Source organism: Podarcis raffonei, chromosome 2 (genome assembly GCF_027172205.1).
Source record: "Podarcis raffonei isolate rPodRaf1 chromosome 2, rPodRaf1.pri, whole genome shotgun sequence".
Lineage (NCBI taxonomy): Eukaryota > Metazoa > Chordata > Lepidosauria > Squamata > Lacertidae > Podarcis > Podarcis raffonei.
The window spans coordinates 7,662,012-7,680,692 of NC_070603.1; the positions used below are offsets into that span (position 1 = coordinate 7,662,012).

At 46.4% G+C, this 18,681-nt stretch overlaps 1 protein-coding gene across 3 annotated transcripts in view; it reads right to left on the reverse strand.

The window, feature by feature from the left end:
• Window positions 1-18,681, reverse strand: part of SLC4A8 (solute carrier family 4 member 8) — a 93,397-nt gene that overhangs the window by 49,568 nt on the left and 25,148 nt on the right. For 2 of the 3 annotated variants that reach the window (XM_053372325.1, XM_053372317.1), the window contains exons 2-5: window positions 10,130-10,211; window positions 3,373-3,501; window positions 2,707-2,842; window positions 665-825 (exon numbers count right to left, since the gene is read on the reverse strand). In XM_053372325.1, the coding sequence (XP_053228300.1) occupies window positions 665-825; window positions 2,707-2,842; window positions 3,373-3,501; window positions 10,130-10,211 (508 nt within the window). Of the gene's footprint in view, window positions 1-664; window positions 826-2,706; window positions 2,843-3,372; window positions 3,502-10,129; window positions 10,212-16,745; window positions 17,101-18,681 lie in introns of those variants that run through there. The other variant, XM_053372332.1, reaches the window with a different exon arrangement.

Genomic DNA, 18,681 nt, shown 5'->3' on the forward strand with positions numbered 1-18,681 from the left:
AAGCCCAAATGGGTTGGTTTTAGCCCTTCTCTAATATGAATATAAGGGACACGGGTGGCGCTGTGGGTTAAACCACAGAGCCTAGGACTTGCTGATCAGAAGGTCAGTGGTTCCAATCCCTGCAACGGGGTGACCTCCCGTTGCTTGGTCCCTGCTCATGCCAACCTAGCAGCTCGAAAGCACGTCAAAGTGCAAGTAGATAAATAGGTACCGCTCCGGCGGGAAGGTAAACGGCGTTTCCGTGCGCTGCTCTGGTTCGCCAGAAGTGGCTTAGTCATGCTGGCCACATGACCCGGAAGCTGTACACCGGCTCCCTCAGCCAATAAAGCGAGATGAGCGCCGCAACCCCAGTGTCGGTCACGACTGGACCTAATGGTCAGGGATCCCTTTACCTTTTCCTTTAATATGAATATATGAAGCTGCCTTTTACCCTTGGCCCATATATGGCTCACTACTGCCTGCTTTACTGGAGACAGCCCTCCAGGGTCTCTGGCAAAAACATCCTTCTAATCTCCACCCCACTACTAAGAAAAGGTGCCGGGCAGTGAAATTGGGGTCTGCTGTATGCAAAGCAGGAGGATGCCATTTGGATTTTCTGCCTCAGGCTCCACTCCACCTTAAGCTGACTCTCTTCCTTTCCTTTTTAATCATCATCAACTGGCACCTGCAATTTCTTCAATGGTGCTTGCGTTCATATCCAGAAGGACAATCCCATTGATGATGCAGCTCCTCAGCTCAAAGATACTGTGCAATGAGAGGGTTGCAACGTAGGGTTTACTCCAACGCTCTCCTCCATCTTCCACATCTTCTTCAAACTTCACCCACCTGCAAGTGATGGACACCGACACAATCCAAATTAATAGGAACAGTTTTTTTAAAAAAAGCTAACACAAAAAACCTTGACCCTGGTGCTGAGTACCAACGTGGAAATTTATTTTATTACATTTATATCCTTTCCCAGAACCCAAGGTGGAGGCAGTCTCTTACCCAATCACTAGACCTGCTTAGCTTCAAGCAAGGTGGTGGCCTCATGGGCCTTTTTATTTTTATTTTAAGTATTTCTACACCACCTTCCACTTGTTACCCATAATCCTTTAATTTGAGATGCCAGCAATTGAATGTGGGAGCTTCTGCAAGCACTGCTTGTACTCTACCTATAAATTATTGCCCCTTCCCAAAGCGAAGTATGGACGCAGGTGGCACTGTGGTCTAAACCACAGAGCCTAGGGCTTGCCAATCGGAAGGTCGGCAGTTCGAATCCCCATGATGGGATGAGCTCCTGTTGTTAGGTCCCTGCTCCTGCCCACCTAGCAGTTCGAAAGCACAAAGTGCAAGTAGATAAATAGGTACCACTCTGGCAGGAAGGTAAACGGCATTTCTGTGCACTGCTCTGGTTTGCCAGAAGCGGCTTAGTCATGCTGGCCACATGACCTGGAAGCTGTCTGCGGACCAACGCCGGCTCCCTCGGCCTATAGAGCAAGATGAGCAAGCAACCCCAAAGTCGTTCGCGACTGGACCTAATGGTCAGGGGTACCTTTACCTTTACCTAAAACCAAGTATTCTCAAAATATGAGAAGTATCTTTCAAGGAAAGTACAATCAGCTGCTATGGGAAGCTGTCAGTAGAACATAAATGAGGCAATTTGTTTTCTTGTTTTCAGAGAGCACTGAGAGTCTTACATTTTGCCACTTCAGGGGGCTCAAAATAGCAGTTCCCTGATTGTAGTGGCTCTGAGAAACCAAGGCTTATGAAGCTGTGATCTACCCAGATTACTAGAATGAATTCTCCCAGTGTTCACAAACAAGCTGGTGCAGAAGGAGTTACCAGTCACTTGCTTTGTTTATTTTGAAAATCAACACCTATGGAAACATCTGGAGCTACCAAGGCTGGATGTAGAAAACACTGGCTGGTAGCAACAACATGCCTTCTGCCAGTAGATGTCACCACTGGGCAAAGCAACAGTGAATGTGCTTTGGTTTGTGTGAGCTTGGCAGGTACATTAGCACATGTATTTTGAATAGATTTGGAAGTGCATTTAAGGCACTTATGAACTAGAAACGCAAAGTGGCATTTGGCAGCAGCTTAGCAGCTCTTTGCTCAGCAGAAACAAAACAGCCCAGAGACTGGATTTCCTGGAATCCAGAAGGTCCTGCTGCAAAGCCTGGAAGCCTTCTCCAGTGCTGTTGGCTCAGCAGCCAATGATGAAAAGCCTCCTCAGTTGGATTGATGTGATGGCACTATCATCTCATGCTGACTCAGGAAGCTTGTGTGCATGTTCAAAGCGGCCCATTAGTAAAACCTCTGGAGTCAGCAGTACCCACCAGATACCATTAGAACTGGGACATCTGGATCTGATTCTGGAACAGGAGCAGAAAGTATGGTAGAATTCCAGATGCAAAATCCTGGCCTACCAGACTGTCCTGTGAAACTGGGTGTTTGTATCCATTCTTCATTCAAGACTTACAGTAATCCCGCACAGATATGTTACTGTACTGACAATTCCCTTGCACATCTCTGGCAACCCACATAACAGAAGGTCATCTGTTCAGCATCAGCATTCAGGATGCAGTCTGCCCATTTAACTTTCTGGTCCCATAAGCAGGGGAAAGGGTTACTTGTTTCTTTAAGAATGCTTCTGGCTTAATCCTTTGGAGCTAAACTGACCACACGGGAAGCTAGTGTACAGCTGTTGTCCTTCATTTTTACCTTGCTGTTTCCTTCCACTCTGAATCTTCATCCTCCTTCACGCAGATTTCATCCATCTCTGTGAACAAGTCATGGGGGACATGTTCCTCATCCTCCTCCATGCCAATGATAAACTGAACTCTCCGAGATGGGGAATCTAAGAAAATGGAGCAATAAGTAAATAAAAAACAAACAGGGAGACAAGCTTTGAGAGCATGATTAATTGCTTTCCCCCCTCTCTTTTGAATATCCTGCAAAAAAAAAAAAATGACAAGAGGGAGAAGCCTTGCAATGTTTCTAGACATGGGACTAGTAGCTTACAGGAGCAGCCCCTCAGCATAAGAACACAACACGCAAAAGAATAATATGCAGTACCACAGATAATGAAGATTTGTGCAAAGGCAGCAACTTCCTGCACTGCTAGCTACTTACTACATTTACTACCTAGTAAATGTACCTAGTAAATACATTTACTACCTAGTAAATACATTTACTACCTAGCCAGACGTGTACAGCAAAAAAAGTTACTCTACAGCTCTACGATTCTATTGAAGGATCTAATGGTAGCCATGCTGGGAAAGCTTCTGTCTCTGAGGTATTGGAAATCTATACAGGACACTGGCCCATGAAGATGCTTGCCCTACTGTCATGTTCACATCACATAGTAACCCAGCACTGCACACTCACCATTAGACCCAGGCTCTTCTTGCATTTGTCGCGCCCGATCTCGCTTCCTGTGCTTCTGGCCATGTCTGTGATGTCTGTGGGTCTGTCTCACTAAAGGCATCCGCACCCCAACATACAGAGTCCTGTGCCCTGGAATCAAAGCAGAGAACTTTAAGTTTTGTATTGGGTGTAACTGATACAAATCATATCCTGTGCAAACGTCTCCCCTTCTCATTCCAACCCCAGCCATTCTTCAGAACCAGAACAGCCCAAACAGTAACAGCATCTTGAATGGTTTTGGAGCAACTTTCCTGGAAAAACTAGGAATCAAAGCCTTTCCACATGTCCATCCTATTGACATATAAAATAGGGGTGGGGGCACTGAGTCCACTTTCTTTCCCCTCATGCAATTGCATCAGCCATGTTTCTCTGCTTATGGCTCACTTCTGTTAATCATGGACAGGAACAGAGTAAAGCAGGTAGAGCAATGGACTGCAGGGAAGTAAGGCTCAGAAGGAAGGGTGGAAGATTCAATGCCCATTTCCTATGCACTCCCTTTGAAGATATTCCAAAAAAAGGCCTCCAGTCTTCTACAAAAAGTGAACCTTTGAATTGCAGGCATCTTCAGTTCCTGGACAAGACAGCATCTACCCAAGTTGGCCATTCCTTGACAGGTGGGAAGTGTAAGAGGGCTTTCTCTTCCAGTCCAACTTTGCTTGAGCAACAAGGTCCTCCTGAGCCGTGGTGTGTTCCTGTATTCATGGTTATTTTTTGGGTCCTGGCTTGCTCATTGACCCCTAGTTTTTCCACTGACTTCTGCCTTGATTTCTACCTTGCTTCTTGGCTGCCCTGTGGCTCTGGATTATTCATTGGACCTGCTGGCTGGCTGGTCCCACAGCCACTAGTAATCCCCAGACTGTTGATCATGGCCCATTCCTGATGGGCATACACTACAATGATTAGCTCAATGGTTTAGTTCAGAAGCACAGCCTGCTGGGACACATGATGAATATATATAGCCCAGGTTGTTTTGGGTATTGTGGTTCATGAATGGCCCAGACGGATTTATGGAGCCAGTGAAGACCCTGGAATGTCAGTTTAATGTGTTTCTGATTACCCATCTTTTTCTGGATGCCGAGACCATGTGTTGCATTACTTCTGAGTAGTCTCTTCAAGCCCCATGTTGACCTAATTGCAGTAAGTCTAGCCTTCAAGCTATGAAAGTAAGAATGAATTCTGCCAGTTCAGAATCTGAAAAAGAAGCAGCTGCAGCTTTCTAACCAATGTAAGCTCTGAATGGGGGGGTTGGGGGGACTGTTCAATTTAGCCATTTGGAAACCTGCTAAAAGTAAAGGGACCCCTGACTGTTAGGTCCAGTTGCGGATGACTCTGGGGTTTATTGCTCTCGCTTTATTGGCCGAGGGAGCTTCCGGGTCATGTGGCCAACATGACTAAGCTGCTTCTGGTGAACCAGAGCAGCACACAGAAACACCATTTACCTTCCCGCCAGAGTGGTACCTATTTATCTACTTGCACTTTGACGTGCTTTCGAACTGCTAGGTTGGCAGGAGCTGGAGCTCACCCCATCACTGGGATTCGAACCGCCAACCTTCCGATCGGCAAGCCCAAGAGGCTCAGTGGTTTAGACCACAGCGCCACCCATGTCCCTGCTACCAATATTTTAATATTGGCAGTGAGATGTTGTTTGAGAAGGGTCATAGCTCATGGGCAGAGCATTGGCTTTGAATGCAGAACATTCAACATTTGATCCCTGAGGTTTTTATGAGTTTTTCACCCCATCACTTAACTTTTTCCTCTTTTTTTAGGGTTCAAGGATGCAGTTCTACTTGGAAGCTCAGGCTGTGGATACACGGCAATGCAGAAAACGTACTCAGCTCTCGTTCAGAGCACCCCCGTCCTTCTTGTTACTGCACACCTTCCAAGAACACCTTCTGTTCAAGTTTTGGGTCTGAGTCCCAAGAAACCATGTCCTTTATTTATATAAAACTGAGAGGGTGAAAAGATTTGTGACATTCTGCTGCTGTGCAATTTATTACTAATTCAAGCACACTGTGCCATGCTGAATACAAAGAGAGAATAAAAGGAACAAGGAAGAAAAAGAACAGCGGAAGGAGCTGCAGAGATTCCCCCTCCTCCACCTTTGGACTTAGAGGGGCTTCCTCTTAAGGGTGACTTCCCTTTGATATAAAAGGGAATTATTTATACATATTGACACCCTGCTTGCTTTGCGTGGGATTTTGACAGACGAGAAGCACACGATATTCACCGTTCGTTTCCAAATCCTGTTAGGAAGATTAGTGCCGTAAGCCACCTTAAGGGTCTGTTTGAAGCTGATGTGAAAGAGTGTGCAATCCTGTGCATATTTACTCAGGTCTAAGTCCCACTATTCAATGGACTTACCTTCTCCCACTGCAGTGCTGCAGCCTGAGATAAGATGAAGTTTCAGATGCAAATCTCAGTATATCAGTAATAGTGAATGTGACAAATCTCAGACTACAAAGTGCAGCATATTCAGGATTTGGTATTGTGACTCCCAACTATGTTTTACTCCAAGAAGAGCCATTAAAATGAATGACATGGCTAACTTAGGTCCATTAACTTCAATGGCTCTACTTAGAGCATGGCCAACAATGGATACAACCCAGAGTCCTTTAAAATCTGGTTTTCGTCTCCAGCATCTTTTCTATTTCCTGTTGTGGTTCTTGCCCTTTAGAATTCCTGTTTGGAGAGTCCTTTGCCGTGTTCTTTCTTGCAGGAATACAAGACGCGGGCGGGGGGGGGGCGGAACTTTTGTTTCAGTCCACCCTGGGAGGATGTGTTTGAAGTGAAAAAATAATTGGTGTGCTGCATTTATGACTGAAATTCTTGTTGGCATCTTTTACTAGTTTTTATCACCTGTCACAGGTAACAGAGCTTTCCCCTGCTGGAACGTTTCAAAGTTATGAAGGACAATTTATTGTATAGATTTATTATTAATAATTTATATACCACCTACATGCCAAAGTGGCTTCTAAGAGGTTTACCAGTATGAAATCAATACATTATTAAAATACACAATTAAACAATTCCATCAAAGTATTGAAAGTATCAATAATTTACATATAATGAGGTGAAACGTTAAAGGAAGATAGAAAGTAAAAAGGGGGTTATAGAGATGCTAAGAATTTAGTAAAGATGTTCAGAAGTCAGAAAGAGGGAGGGAAGGAGGTCGGTGCTCAGTCGAGCAATGTTTAAGGTTATTGCTGTATGTAACAAAATGTGACTATGATAAATATTGAAAACTCAATAAAAATTATTAATAAAATAAAAATTAAAAATAAAAATGCAATAAAACAAGCCAGTCAAAAAGCATAACTGCTAAAACATGTAAAACAACAACAACTAAAATAATTAGAAAACAAGATCAACTTGTGATCCACACACAGAGGGAGAATCTTGCTTTGGAAGGAAGCTCTATCAGATCTTTGCTCATGTCGAAAATTTGCATGAAGGCTTGGAACAGTCCGTGCTAAGGAACAATTTCATTCAGAGGGATATTTGGTAGCAGAAGAAGCAGCAGGCTGTGTTTGTTGGGCAAATATTTGCTAGTCATAGTGGGAGGTACTCACACTGTCACATAACACAAGCTACTTTAAACATGCATGTGCATCTCAGTGCCCACATAGCAGCAGCTGCTCGACCCAAAGGATGATTGTGCCAATCGCAGAGTTCCAGCGTTCTCTTCACCCAGCATTTGGGAATCCTCTGCCTCAGCACCACTGCTAAAGGAATGACAGAGTTCTCTGTGGCACCACCGCCAAAGATTCTTTGGCTTCTCAGATTCCAAGTGTAAGAGTGGCTTGCACAAAATCCAATCCCACATTTCAAGTTCCTGAAGAACATCGGTTGTCCTTCTTATATGACAGTCAAGTTTCTAGTCCCTGTGGTTTCGAAAGTGCCATGGATGTGTAATCAACAGGCAGGTGTCCAATGTAAGTCAGGAGCCAGGAAGCAGCAGCTGGGCCAGGGAGATGGAACCAGGGAAGGAGCAGGCAAGAATGACAAAAGCAGGAATTGGATCCAAGAAGCAAAGAAGAAGTTAGAGCAGATGACAAAGCCAGGAATCAGGTCCAAAGGAACACACTGGAGTTAGGCATATCCTCTGTTCATGCAAACTGGAAGCCCTTTTATAGTCCTTCCTGTCCAGGAGGTGCCAATGACCAGTATGCCTGGGTGAGGCCAGTTCAGGCCTGAAGGTTCTTAACTACTTAGGGCAGCAGATATTCCAGACATACAATTCACCAGATGGAACAGCCACATGCAAACAGAAGGTTCCAGCAGCTCCTGAGAGAATATTTTTGAATACCACGATATTACAGGGGGCAGAGCTTGATTTGGCAGGTTTCCTGCCTCTCCTTCCTGGAATCCTGTCACATTCCACTACCCACAGACTTCTACTGCCCCTCCACTATGGCGCATATGGAGGGTAGCATTCTGCAGGCTTCGTTCAGTGCTTTATACATTAGCATTGCTAAGCCTCTCTTCCCTCATATGATGTACCTGTTGAGTTTTCCTCTATTCCTTAACATCTGTTTCAGTGCTGGCCGTGAAAAGAGGAAAATAAGTGTCTCTAAAGTGAAACTGTGTGTGCATACAGTGTCGGAGCCAGAATCTGAGGTGAAACAGGAATGTGCTGCCCCACACTGCCACCCTGAAGATTCCCTTACCAGGTTCCAGTGTGATCTCAGGAGACTTCTACAAGAACTCACAGAATCTTGCTGGAAGCTACTGCTGCTGCCTCCACTTCTCTGCCAGCAGCAAAGTGGGCACCACCTCTTTGGGTTTTGCTGCCCAAGGCAGCTTTCTCAGCCTGCATCATGGGTGGACTGGCCCTGGTCAGACCAATAGCTCTAGGGATGGCACCATCGTGGGTGCAATGGCACCATCTTGAAACAGCCATGCTCAGGCTCCAGCATACAATGAACTGAACTTCTCATATGCCTTCTCAGACACCCTTGAGGGCTTTGTTGTGTAAGGGTTGAATATTTTCAACATTTCCCAAAAATTCACAAACTATAGTGCTGTGTTGTTCTAAGAGGCAAGCACAAAAGGCTTCAGGTCAAACAGGCAGTGTGAAAAGGAACAGGAGAGGATGTTCTCACTTTCTGGTGCAAAGTCTGAGAGATGGTTCAAATTGGCTGGGTTGGGGGGGGAGCCTGGGCAATGAAGAAGAAGAAGAAGAAGAAGAAGAAGAAGAAGAAGAAGAAGAAGGGGAGGAGGAGGAGGAGGAGGAGGAGGAGGAGGAGGAGGAGGAGTTTGGATTTGATATCCCACTTTATCACTACCTGAAGGAGTCTCAAAGAGGCTAACATTCTCCTTTCCCTTCCTCCCCCACAACAAACACTCTGTGAGGTGAGTGGGGCTGAGAGACTTCAGAGAAGTGTGACTGGCCCAAGGTCACCCAGCTGCTGCATGTGGAGGAGCGGAGACACGAACCCGGTTCACCAGATTACGAGTCTACCGCTCTTAACCACTACACCACACTGGCTCTCAATGCTAGCCACAATAAACTTTATTCAATCACACTCTTTATGGTAATGTCAAACAATGTTGCCCTGTGTTCTGTATGTTTTAATAAATCGTTGCTGAGTGTGAAGACGTCTTGGTGGGGCCTGCTGATTCCCATATAGAAAACATAGGATGCCGCCACGAGAGGAAGCATGTTGAGGCAGCCTCATGATTTGATACACCATAGTATAGGAAATAGGACACAGAAAGTGTGTGTGTTTTTGTTTTCGTTTTAAAGCAGGTCTTTTTGTTCCCATGAGATGAAATGTAGCTCAAAATATGCCATCTACTCTGCAAGGACAAAATGCATCTCTTGCAAGAACACACACACACACCCCTGTAACATGGAAAAAGAAAAGGGATCAATACAGGCAGAAGACAGCATCTGGTATGGATTGGAGGGAAAGATATGAAATAGATAAAACTAAGGATGGCTGAATAGTTCAGATCTGGTCACTCCCATTTTTCTGATTCCATATTAGTTTACAATTAAAAAAAGTTCTCGCAAAAATTCATCAGCATTTTACTACTAATTTCTCACAAACATTTTTGTATACAATTTTCCCAAGTATTTTGTAAAGCAGTTTCCCATAATATAACACAATTTTCTATGTCATTTTCACAAGTATATTTTTTTTCTACATTTGGGGACAGTATATGTATTTTTGTACACATTACTTGGCCAGAAAATCACACTGCAAAATCTGGAGAAGGGGAAATTTCAAAGGAGGGTTGTGTTTCAGTATTCTTATTGATTTGGAAAGTGTAGGTTTAGTAGGTTTGCCTTTAAATGAGAACTGAATCAATTTTGTCCCCCATCCCTATCTTCTACACACTTTTAAAACCACCATACTTGTATAACTCCTGTACCTGTACCACCACATATAACTCGTTTAAAAAAAAAATCAAGATATATTGAATTTTCACACTTGAAATAAAGCAGAATGGAAGCAGTCATGCAAAATAATCAAGTTTCCCAAATCCTGCATGCAGAATTTGCATTTTCTTGCTAAAGAAATTGGATTTTCACCAGAGTCTTGTTTTATGAGACGCAGTATAAGCAGTGTTGGTTTTGTGGTATACAAAATACTGTATCTGGAACCTTCTCAGATAGAAAGCACATTTACTTCACTTTCCAAATAGTTAATGATGATTAATGACCTGCCAGAGAAATGGGGAAGAAGGGGGGGGCAGGAAGGAACAGCCTCACCTTCCAGCTCTTCGGGTTCATAACGAATGTTGACAACATTTCTGGTACCTCCCAGATCCACAACAGCCTCATCCTCCGGTCTCTGGTAGAGAAACAATGAGGGTGCGTCACACATATTATTAACACACAAATCTATGCATCTACTTCATGAACCAGATTAAAGAACAGTGAAGGTCAATGCTGATTCCTGTTCAAGAATACTGTAAATTTCTGACACATACAAATATTCTTTCCCCTCTGTTGAACAGTCACATGTAAACACTGGCCTGCCCAAATATAGCCAGATACACAATCACATACAGTTCCTCTCACACACATTTTGGGATACCTTTGGAAATATCTGCAATATAAACAGCATTATATGAGCTATTCTACAGCTTCGTGGCAATGTTTGCTATAGGAATGTGGATGCAAGCAGCCAATACGTGGTCTTACCTCTATTCAATAAAATTGTGCAGTCATGTAACATTGGTATAATGGCTGCTGATATCAGAAAATGTCACTAAAGCACTGTGTTAGGGAGTCCTATTCCTTTATGCATTTCCTAGAGCACGGGTGTCAAACACAAGGCCCGCGGGCCAAATCTGGCCCGCCAGACCTCATCATGTGGCCCGTGGCATCAAGGGCGAGGAAGCGAGCTTCTCGTCCTTTTTACTGGTCCCGACCCAGATTTTAGGGTCCGCACTCCGGCGGAGGCTCTCTGCCTTTCTAAAAAGTGACCCATGCGAACAGCCTTCCCTACCTGCTTGCAGACAGGGCTCCAACCGACACGCCCCGTCGGCGCTGCCTACTGGCGGGTCCCGCAACTTTCACCTGCCTCGCGGGCCGGGCAAAGAGGCTTTCTGCTCGCTCGGTCCAGTCCGGGGCTCGCTGCAGAGGAGGCAGTCCCGCGAAGCCGAGCTCGGAGCCGGCTGCCTCCGCCCCTCGGAGCCTCCCAGGCGCAGCAGCTCGAGGGGGCGGGTCGCGCGTGTGGCAACTTTTGGAGCCCGAGAGAGCTGCGGAGGCAGGGAGTGAGAGCCACGCTTGGAACGCCGCTCGCTCACTCGCTCGGGCCGCAAGAAGAGGCCACTGAGGTGCTGCAGCTGGCGAGGAGATGGCCAGGGGCGCGGGCGGCGGGGCCAGGGGCTGGCTGGGGGTCTGGTGGGTAAGTAGCGGGGCCGGCAGGCGGGGAAGGGAACGGCGGAGGCGAGTGGAGAGCGGGGACTTGGCGCAGGTCCTGCTACAGGCGGCGCGCCCCGGCTGGCCTGGGAGAGGCGAAGCTGCTGCCGGTTCAGCTGCGCAGAGTGGGGTGGAGGGAGCCGGGCGGGCGGGCGGTGTGCCACACCGCAAAGCAGGGGCGCCTCCCACCCCGAAGAGGACCGTGCCGGCATCTGGGTGGCTGGAGCAAAGTGGGAGCCTGCCAGCAACTTGGCTGCGGGAGCCTGGCTATGAAACACCGCTCCCCTCCCCACGCCAACACATCAGCTTTCTCCGGGCCGGAGGACTTGGCGGATAGCCCCCTCCCCGGGAGCAACTGCAGCAGCTCGGGGCCCCAGCAGGACATCCTGGCCACCTGCACCCGCAGTGCCGCTGGGGCTCCCTTGCAAGGAAGAAACTGCTGCTGCCCAAACTGCAGCTCCGTATCCTCCGACTCCTGAGTGTGGCGGCAGGGCAGGGGGAGGCAACATTTGCTTCTGCTCTGCTCTGTTGGGACAGGCTCCTGTCTCCTCCCCGTTGGAGCTCCAGTCTGCCTGGAAGCCCATCTCATCATCTTTTTAAAAAATCATTATTATTTCTTCTTCTATTCTTATTTAAAATCATACTGGAATAGGTATATTAAATAGTGTATAGGTTCAAGACAACACACACCAGTGCCTAAGGAAAAATAACTTTGATAAAGTCCTACAGATACAACCGGCCCTTTGAGGGTGACCAAACTGCTGATGCGGCCCTCCAATGAATTTGAGTTTGACACCCCTGTCCTAGAGGGAAGAGGTTGCAGGTTGTCTAAACGCCAGTCAATTGCTTTGTCCTCCTTCTCAAATTTTCATCAATACTTCTCCTGCCAGTGCTGACCCAAAACATTGTGTGGCTTCACAGACCCCCCTAGGCTAAGGTCAGCGGCGTAGCATCAGTTTCCGAGCACAATTCAAAGTGTTGGTGTTGACCTTTAAAGCCCTAAACAGCCTCAGCCCAGTATACCTGAAGGAGCGTCTCCACCCCCATCGTTCTGCCGGGATGCTGAGGACCAGCGCTGAGGGCCTTCTGGCAGTTCCCTCATTGCAAGAAGCAAAGCTACAGGGAACCAGGCAGAGGGCCTTCTCGGTAGTGGCGCCCGCCCTGTGGAACGCCCTCCCATTAGATGTCAAAGAGATAAACAACTACCTGACATTCAGAAGACATCTTAAGGCAGCCCTGTTCAGGGAAGTTTTTAATGTATGACATATTAGTGTATTTTTGGTATTTGTGGAAGCCGCCCAGCATGGCTGGGGAAACCCAGCCAGATGGGCGGGGTACAAATAATAAATTGTTGTTGTTGTTGTCGTCGGTGCATGGGACAGGTGCACATGTGCCAGGCAGGCAGCACATAGACTGGGAGGGGGTGCCAGCCCAGCCCTCGCCACCACCACTGGAGTGACCTCCCTCCCACCACAGCAAAGCATGGCCACACTGAGCTGTCAGCCTGCCCACGCAGGGAGCAGCCTGGTCAACCAACACGGCCCTTGGTGTGTGGAAAGGCGTATCAGGCCAGGCTGTGCTGGGGGCACCTGCATGGGGGCATCAGGTTCAAACCCACTCAAAAACTGTGTGCCTGGGGCCACAGCCCCCTGGCACCCTCCACACGATGCCCCTGGCTATGGTCATGTACTGCTGCACCAAAGACCACTTTTTGTCTTCATCTCTTTCCCCACATTCACATACTTCATGATGTCTGAAGCAAATCCCTTCCTTCTGCTGCCTAACAAAGCCAGCCTGTCCTCCTGCCCCAATTCAAAAGTAGGGGAAGAAGCAGAGATGTGTGACATTATAGAAGCTTACATGCCCTTTGTGCCAAGGGGACTCACAATCCAAATTTAGATGTGGGGGATGGGAAACATCCAAGTTAAAATTCAGATCATGCTATGGGAAGTGAAGGTAACATGGCATTTGGGATATGGTTAAAAGAGTTATGAAAAGAAGAATTTTTTTTTTAAAAAAGGAGGGGGTATGACCAGAATAATATTATGTCAAAGTATATAAGGTGGAGTAAAGGATTAAGATAAGGGAATTAGAGACATAATAAGTGGAAATATACAATTATAAATGAGGTTGGAAAAAGGGATAGAATTTGCTGAATTTGACGGAATAAAGAGGAATACAAAAAAGGGAGATGTGAGGAGGTCAGGAAAGAGGGATATGGAATTTTGAAACTTAAAAGTGGACTTTTTCTTTCTTTTTCTTCTTTTTCTTGTTAAGTGTGTATTTTTTTGTCTGTTGTTTTTGTTCTTGTTTTGTTATATGTGGTTTTGTAAAACTTTAATAAACATTTCTTAAAAAATAAAAATAAAATTCAGATCATGCATCAACACTCATTTTTCAAGTCCTAGAGAAAATTAAGACTATTAAAGCTTAGCAGTACGGAGAAGCAACAATCTTGTTTAGTCCTTCTCTGTTTCCTGACATAGAAGCTTGGCTGGGGAAAAGGGATTATTTCTCTCTTATCAAAGTGGAAACTGGATGCCTTTCAGACTTGTCGCACTTACTATATAGCCTGATAAAGCTCTTCCTCACAGGACACAGTGATTCCATACATCATTTTAATAATTAGATAGATAGAGGAGAAAGGACACTTTGCTAATAGCAAGCTCCAGTGCCACTCTTTTATTTATTTTTCTTCCCTCAACCTAGAAAGATAAATAATGCATAGCTCTGCTGAAGGCAGAATTTCCCATAGGGAAAAGCAAAAGCATTCTTTCCACCCATAATGAGCAACAGCAGGGGAACAAACTGTAGGGGCCAGAAGCGGCTTCTGCCCCCTCAATATTGGGGGGCAGGAGGCCGAGCCCCCCCAATATTGAGGGGTCCGAAAACAGATCAGCCTCCCTGCAAACCTGCCCTCTGTGGTCCCCATTCCCCAGCCGATCGGCGAGTACTCGTGTATTGGGCAAGGATGGAGGGCGGAGGTTGATATTTACTCAACGTGCTCTCCCGCCCCTGTCACCGGCAGAGTGCAATGGGGATCTCTGTGGGGGGTCCTGGTTCACGCCCCCCCCACTGCACACCTAGGGCAACAGCCCCCATGGCACCCTACACCCGGTGCATGACATTGTGCATATAACATCACACAGCGCTGGGTCCCCTCAATGTGGGAGGCAAGCTGGCAGCCCTGAGCAACAGCAAAACTACAAGATCCAAAAATTCATGAAGAGACAGAGTTGCTGCCAGGATCTTCCCAAACTGGAGTTCAAACTGGGGGTATTGTATTCTCGGTTGCTCTTAGGTTTTCCTCCCCATCGTATCTTCATTTTATTTTTTCCTATTCCTGCAAGAATACTGCACATCGGAAGCTAGCACAACAGAAAAGGGAGCTAAACTAGAACCTCTCACTTTTCCCGCCTAGTTTTCCACCAGCAGAGAATTTTTTACAGAGAGGATTATTTAAAACAAATAAATCAGTGCCTCCAGTTGCAGTCTGAAATGACAGTGCACTCTAACACCATCACCTCCTTCTCACAGAACTCATTCTGCTGCCTCCTGTGTAGATCCAGACTCGCGCCAGCTCTGCACATGCCACATAATGCACTGCGAGCATTATGATTATTTATTATATTTATTCGTTGTTTTCCCCAAGATAAATGAAACTTCAAGCAACTTGCAAATATGAACATCAAAAACAAGGATAAGGTAAAGGTAAAGGGACCGCTGACCGTTAGGTCCAGTCGTGGCCGACTCTGGGGTTGCAGCGCTCATCTCACTTTATTGGCCGAGGGAGACGGCGTACAACTTCCGGGTCATGTGGCCAGCATGACTAAGCCGCTTCTGGCGAACCAGAGCAGCACACGGAAATGCCGTTTACCTTCCCGCCGGAGCGGTACCTATTTATCTACTTGCACTTTGACGTGCTTTCGAACTGCTAGGTTGGCAGGAGCAGGGACCGAGCAATGGGAGTTCACCCCGTCGTGGTTCTAGGCTCTGTGGTTTAACCCACAGCGCCACCCGCGTCCCTTAAAACAAGGATAAAACAACTTAAAATGACACACACACACACACACACACATAATAATGTTTTTGCCTGATTTCTAAAAGCACATAGTAATAGTGTCTGGTGTGCCTCCCTGGAGCACATATTCCATAAACAGGGAGCCACCACTGAGAAGGCCTGTTCTCAAATTGCCACCCTCTGCATCTCCTTTGGAAGGGGCACACACAAAAAGGGCCTCAGATGAAGCATGTGAATTGTACTACCATGTTCTAAATGCATATACCTGGAGATTGTATCACTGGGTTAGAATGCCAACTTCAAGGAAGTCCCAGAATGGCCAATACCCCGCTGTTGTGCTAAGGCTGAGGCTGATTTGTTTATATTTTAGTACAGAATTGTGACCATATACAGCAGTATAGAAGAATGACAGCAACAAATTCTGAGGTCCTTCAGAGAGACATAACCACTTTCCCTGGCACCCTAGGAAGTCACAGAGTAAGCCATTTTAATTGGACTTTGGGTTGTCCCTGTTTCAGTGCTTTTTTCTAAAAAAAAATGTTTAGGGGTACTCTCATTTTCCTACTCATATTGAAATACTGCCCTTCAATGAGGCCAAACTTGGATTCACAAAATGTTTAGGGGTATGTGTACCCCTGCGTACCCCCAGAAGAAAGTACTATGTAGGATTAAACCACCCTAAAACAGTAAAAGGCACAGGACAGGGGCTAGTAAAAAAGAAAAAGCTGGCAACTCTAATTCAGTTATATCACTATATCCAGGTATTGGCTTTATTTGACATTAACCTTTATTTTAATGTTGTTGCTCTGATGGACCTTTGGAGCCTGGTTTCCTGTAAGGTGATTAAGTAAGTGCTTCTACTATGGTAACATTAACACCATCTACTCATAGTGTGAAGTTAACACTATAATTACACCATAATTGATTTAGGCTGCAATCCTATAACCACTTACCTGGGAGTAAGACTCACATGAATTACATAGTTCTCACATCTGAAAAGAAGGCTATAGCCTTAGCACTGTTAACCAATGCTCTAAGTAATTATAGTCAGCCTAGGGCTTGCTGATCAGAAGGTCGGCAGTTCGAATCCCCATGACGGGGTGAGCTCCTGTTACTCAGTCCCAGCTCCTGCCAACCTAGCAGTTCACAAGCACGGCAAAGTGCAAGTAGATAAATAGCGGGAAGGTAAACGGCGTTTCCATGCACTGCTCTGGTTCCCCAGAAGCGGCTTAGTCATGCTGGCCACATGACCCGGAAAAACTGTCTGTGGACAAACGCCGGCTCCATCGGCCTATAGAGCAAGATGAGTGCCACAACCCCAGAGTCGTCCATGACTGGACCTAATGGTCAGGGGTCCCTTTACCTTTACCTTTAAGGGTTTTAACCATTTGCAGGACTTCCAGTGGGAACTCATCCATCCTCATAAAAGCGCTTTACCTGCAAGTTCCTGAATGATGTCATGGTTATCTTCCGAAGCCGTGCAAGGTCAGAAAGAAAGAAGAATCAATCTTCTTCTACAATTACGTTCAAGGATCCAGGTCCTGGGCTAAGTTCTCTTCTGGTGCAAGTCTGGGTAGCCAAAGGGAGGCTCGAGTCCATTCCATGCACCCATTTAGCTGACTAGGTATTGACCCCCAACAGAAGCCACTTGCTACTTCTTAAAACATCTCTTTTAGACAATCTTCTTTAATGAGCAGGTGGGGAGGGGAGGGGGAAAGGTTGAACCATTGAAGATGCTGCTTCAGCTGGGCTTCCTCGCTAACTCTGTTCCCAGAGCCACCTGACCTTCATTACTATGACAGCATGGAACACGGCAGCTTGAATATTCCAAATGGTACCCATCCTTCTGTCTCATCAAATCCATTCTTAAGGAGCTTTCTTGGAAAGTAAGGGGAGTGGGAGGGAAGGATGTAAACCTTGAGGTCCTGTTCCCACAACTTCCTTGACAATGGAAGTACAAAATGCACCAGGCTTCATCAGATTGCCCATCTGGTAAGAAGGCAGCAATCTTCTGTTTATAGGCTAGCCATGCGAAAAAGAAGAGGGCAGGGCTACGGACTCTTTTAAAGGTTGTGTAGAGGAGGGGATTGGGGGCAACAGGGGCCTATAAATATTTATCTTGGGTTGGGGGTCCATCCCAGTTCCCCAGAGGGAGAGAACTAAGTTATTCCCATCACATTTCAAGGTGTATTTTAATGGGAAAGCCTCTAAAATCCACCCAAAGCACTTTAGAAAATAGTATTTATGAGGGGGTTCATCCCTCCCCTCCAAAAAAAACCCCAAACTTTTATAACTTCTAAAACAGGGCATCCAGCCACCTACAGCCTGAGCAGCTAATACACAAGGCTCCCTGCACACCACATGCACAGTTAAGTCCTCTTAGGAGGGAGTAGACTTAATGGCAAGATGCACTAGCTGCTGAAACTGTGGATGGCTGGATGATGATGATGATGATGATGATGATGATGATAATGAATTTTATTTATATGCCGCCCTCCCCAGCCGAAGCCGGGCTCAGAGCAGCTAACAACAGTAAAACGATAAAACATTCTAAAATCATTTCATTATAAAATTAATTCCAATCAAATTAATGGCAACCATTGGACTAGAAGTTATGTGAGGATTGCCAAAGGAGGGAGTCAGGCTGTGCCCTAGCCAAAGGCCTGGTGGAACAGCTGTGTCTTGCAGGCCCTGTGGAAAGATGTCCAGTCCCACAGGGCCCTGGTCTCTTGTGACAGAGCGTTCCACCAGATCGGGGCCATGGCCGAAAAAGCCCTGGCTCTGATTGAGGTCAGCCTAACCTCCCTGTGGCCTGGGACCTCCAAGATGTTTTTATTTGAAGACTGTAAGGTCCTCTGTGGGACATACCAGGAGAGGCGGTCCCGTAAGTACAAGGGTCCTAGGCTGTATAGGGCTTTGAAGGTTAAAACCAGCACCTTAAACCTGATCCTATACTCCACCGGGAGCCAGTGCAGCTGGTATAGCACCGGGTGAATGTGATCCTGCAGAGAGGACCCCGTAAGGAGTCTTGCCGCGGCATTCTGCACCCGCTGGAATTTCTGTGTCAGTCTCAAGGGCAGCCCCACGTAGAGTGAGTTACAATAATCCAGTCTGGAGGTGACCGTCGCGTGGATCACAGATGCCCTGTTTACGTTTAGAAGGGGAATTGGGGTGGGGGTACAGAGGTAGACACAGTCCTCTGTAGGAACCTCTGGCCCTACAGATGTTGCTGAACTGCACCCAGCAGCACCCAGGGGGAAAATATGGGCCATGACCAGGGCCAGATACAAGAAAATAGGGTGTCTATCACAAGAAAAGAGGAACCATCCATGCATATGTACGTTATCTGCGCATTCTAACACAGGCTGCAGTC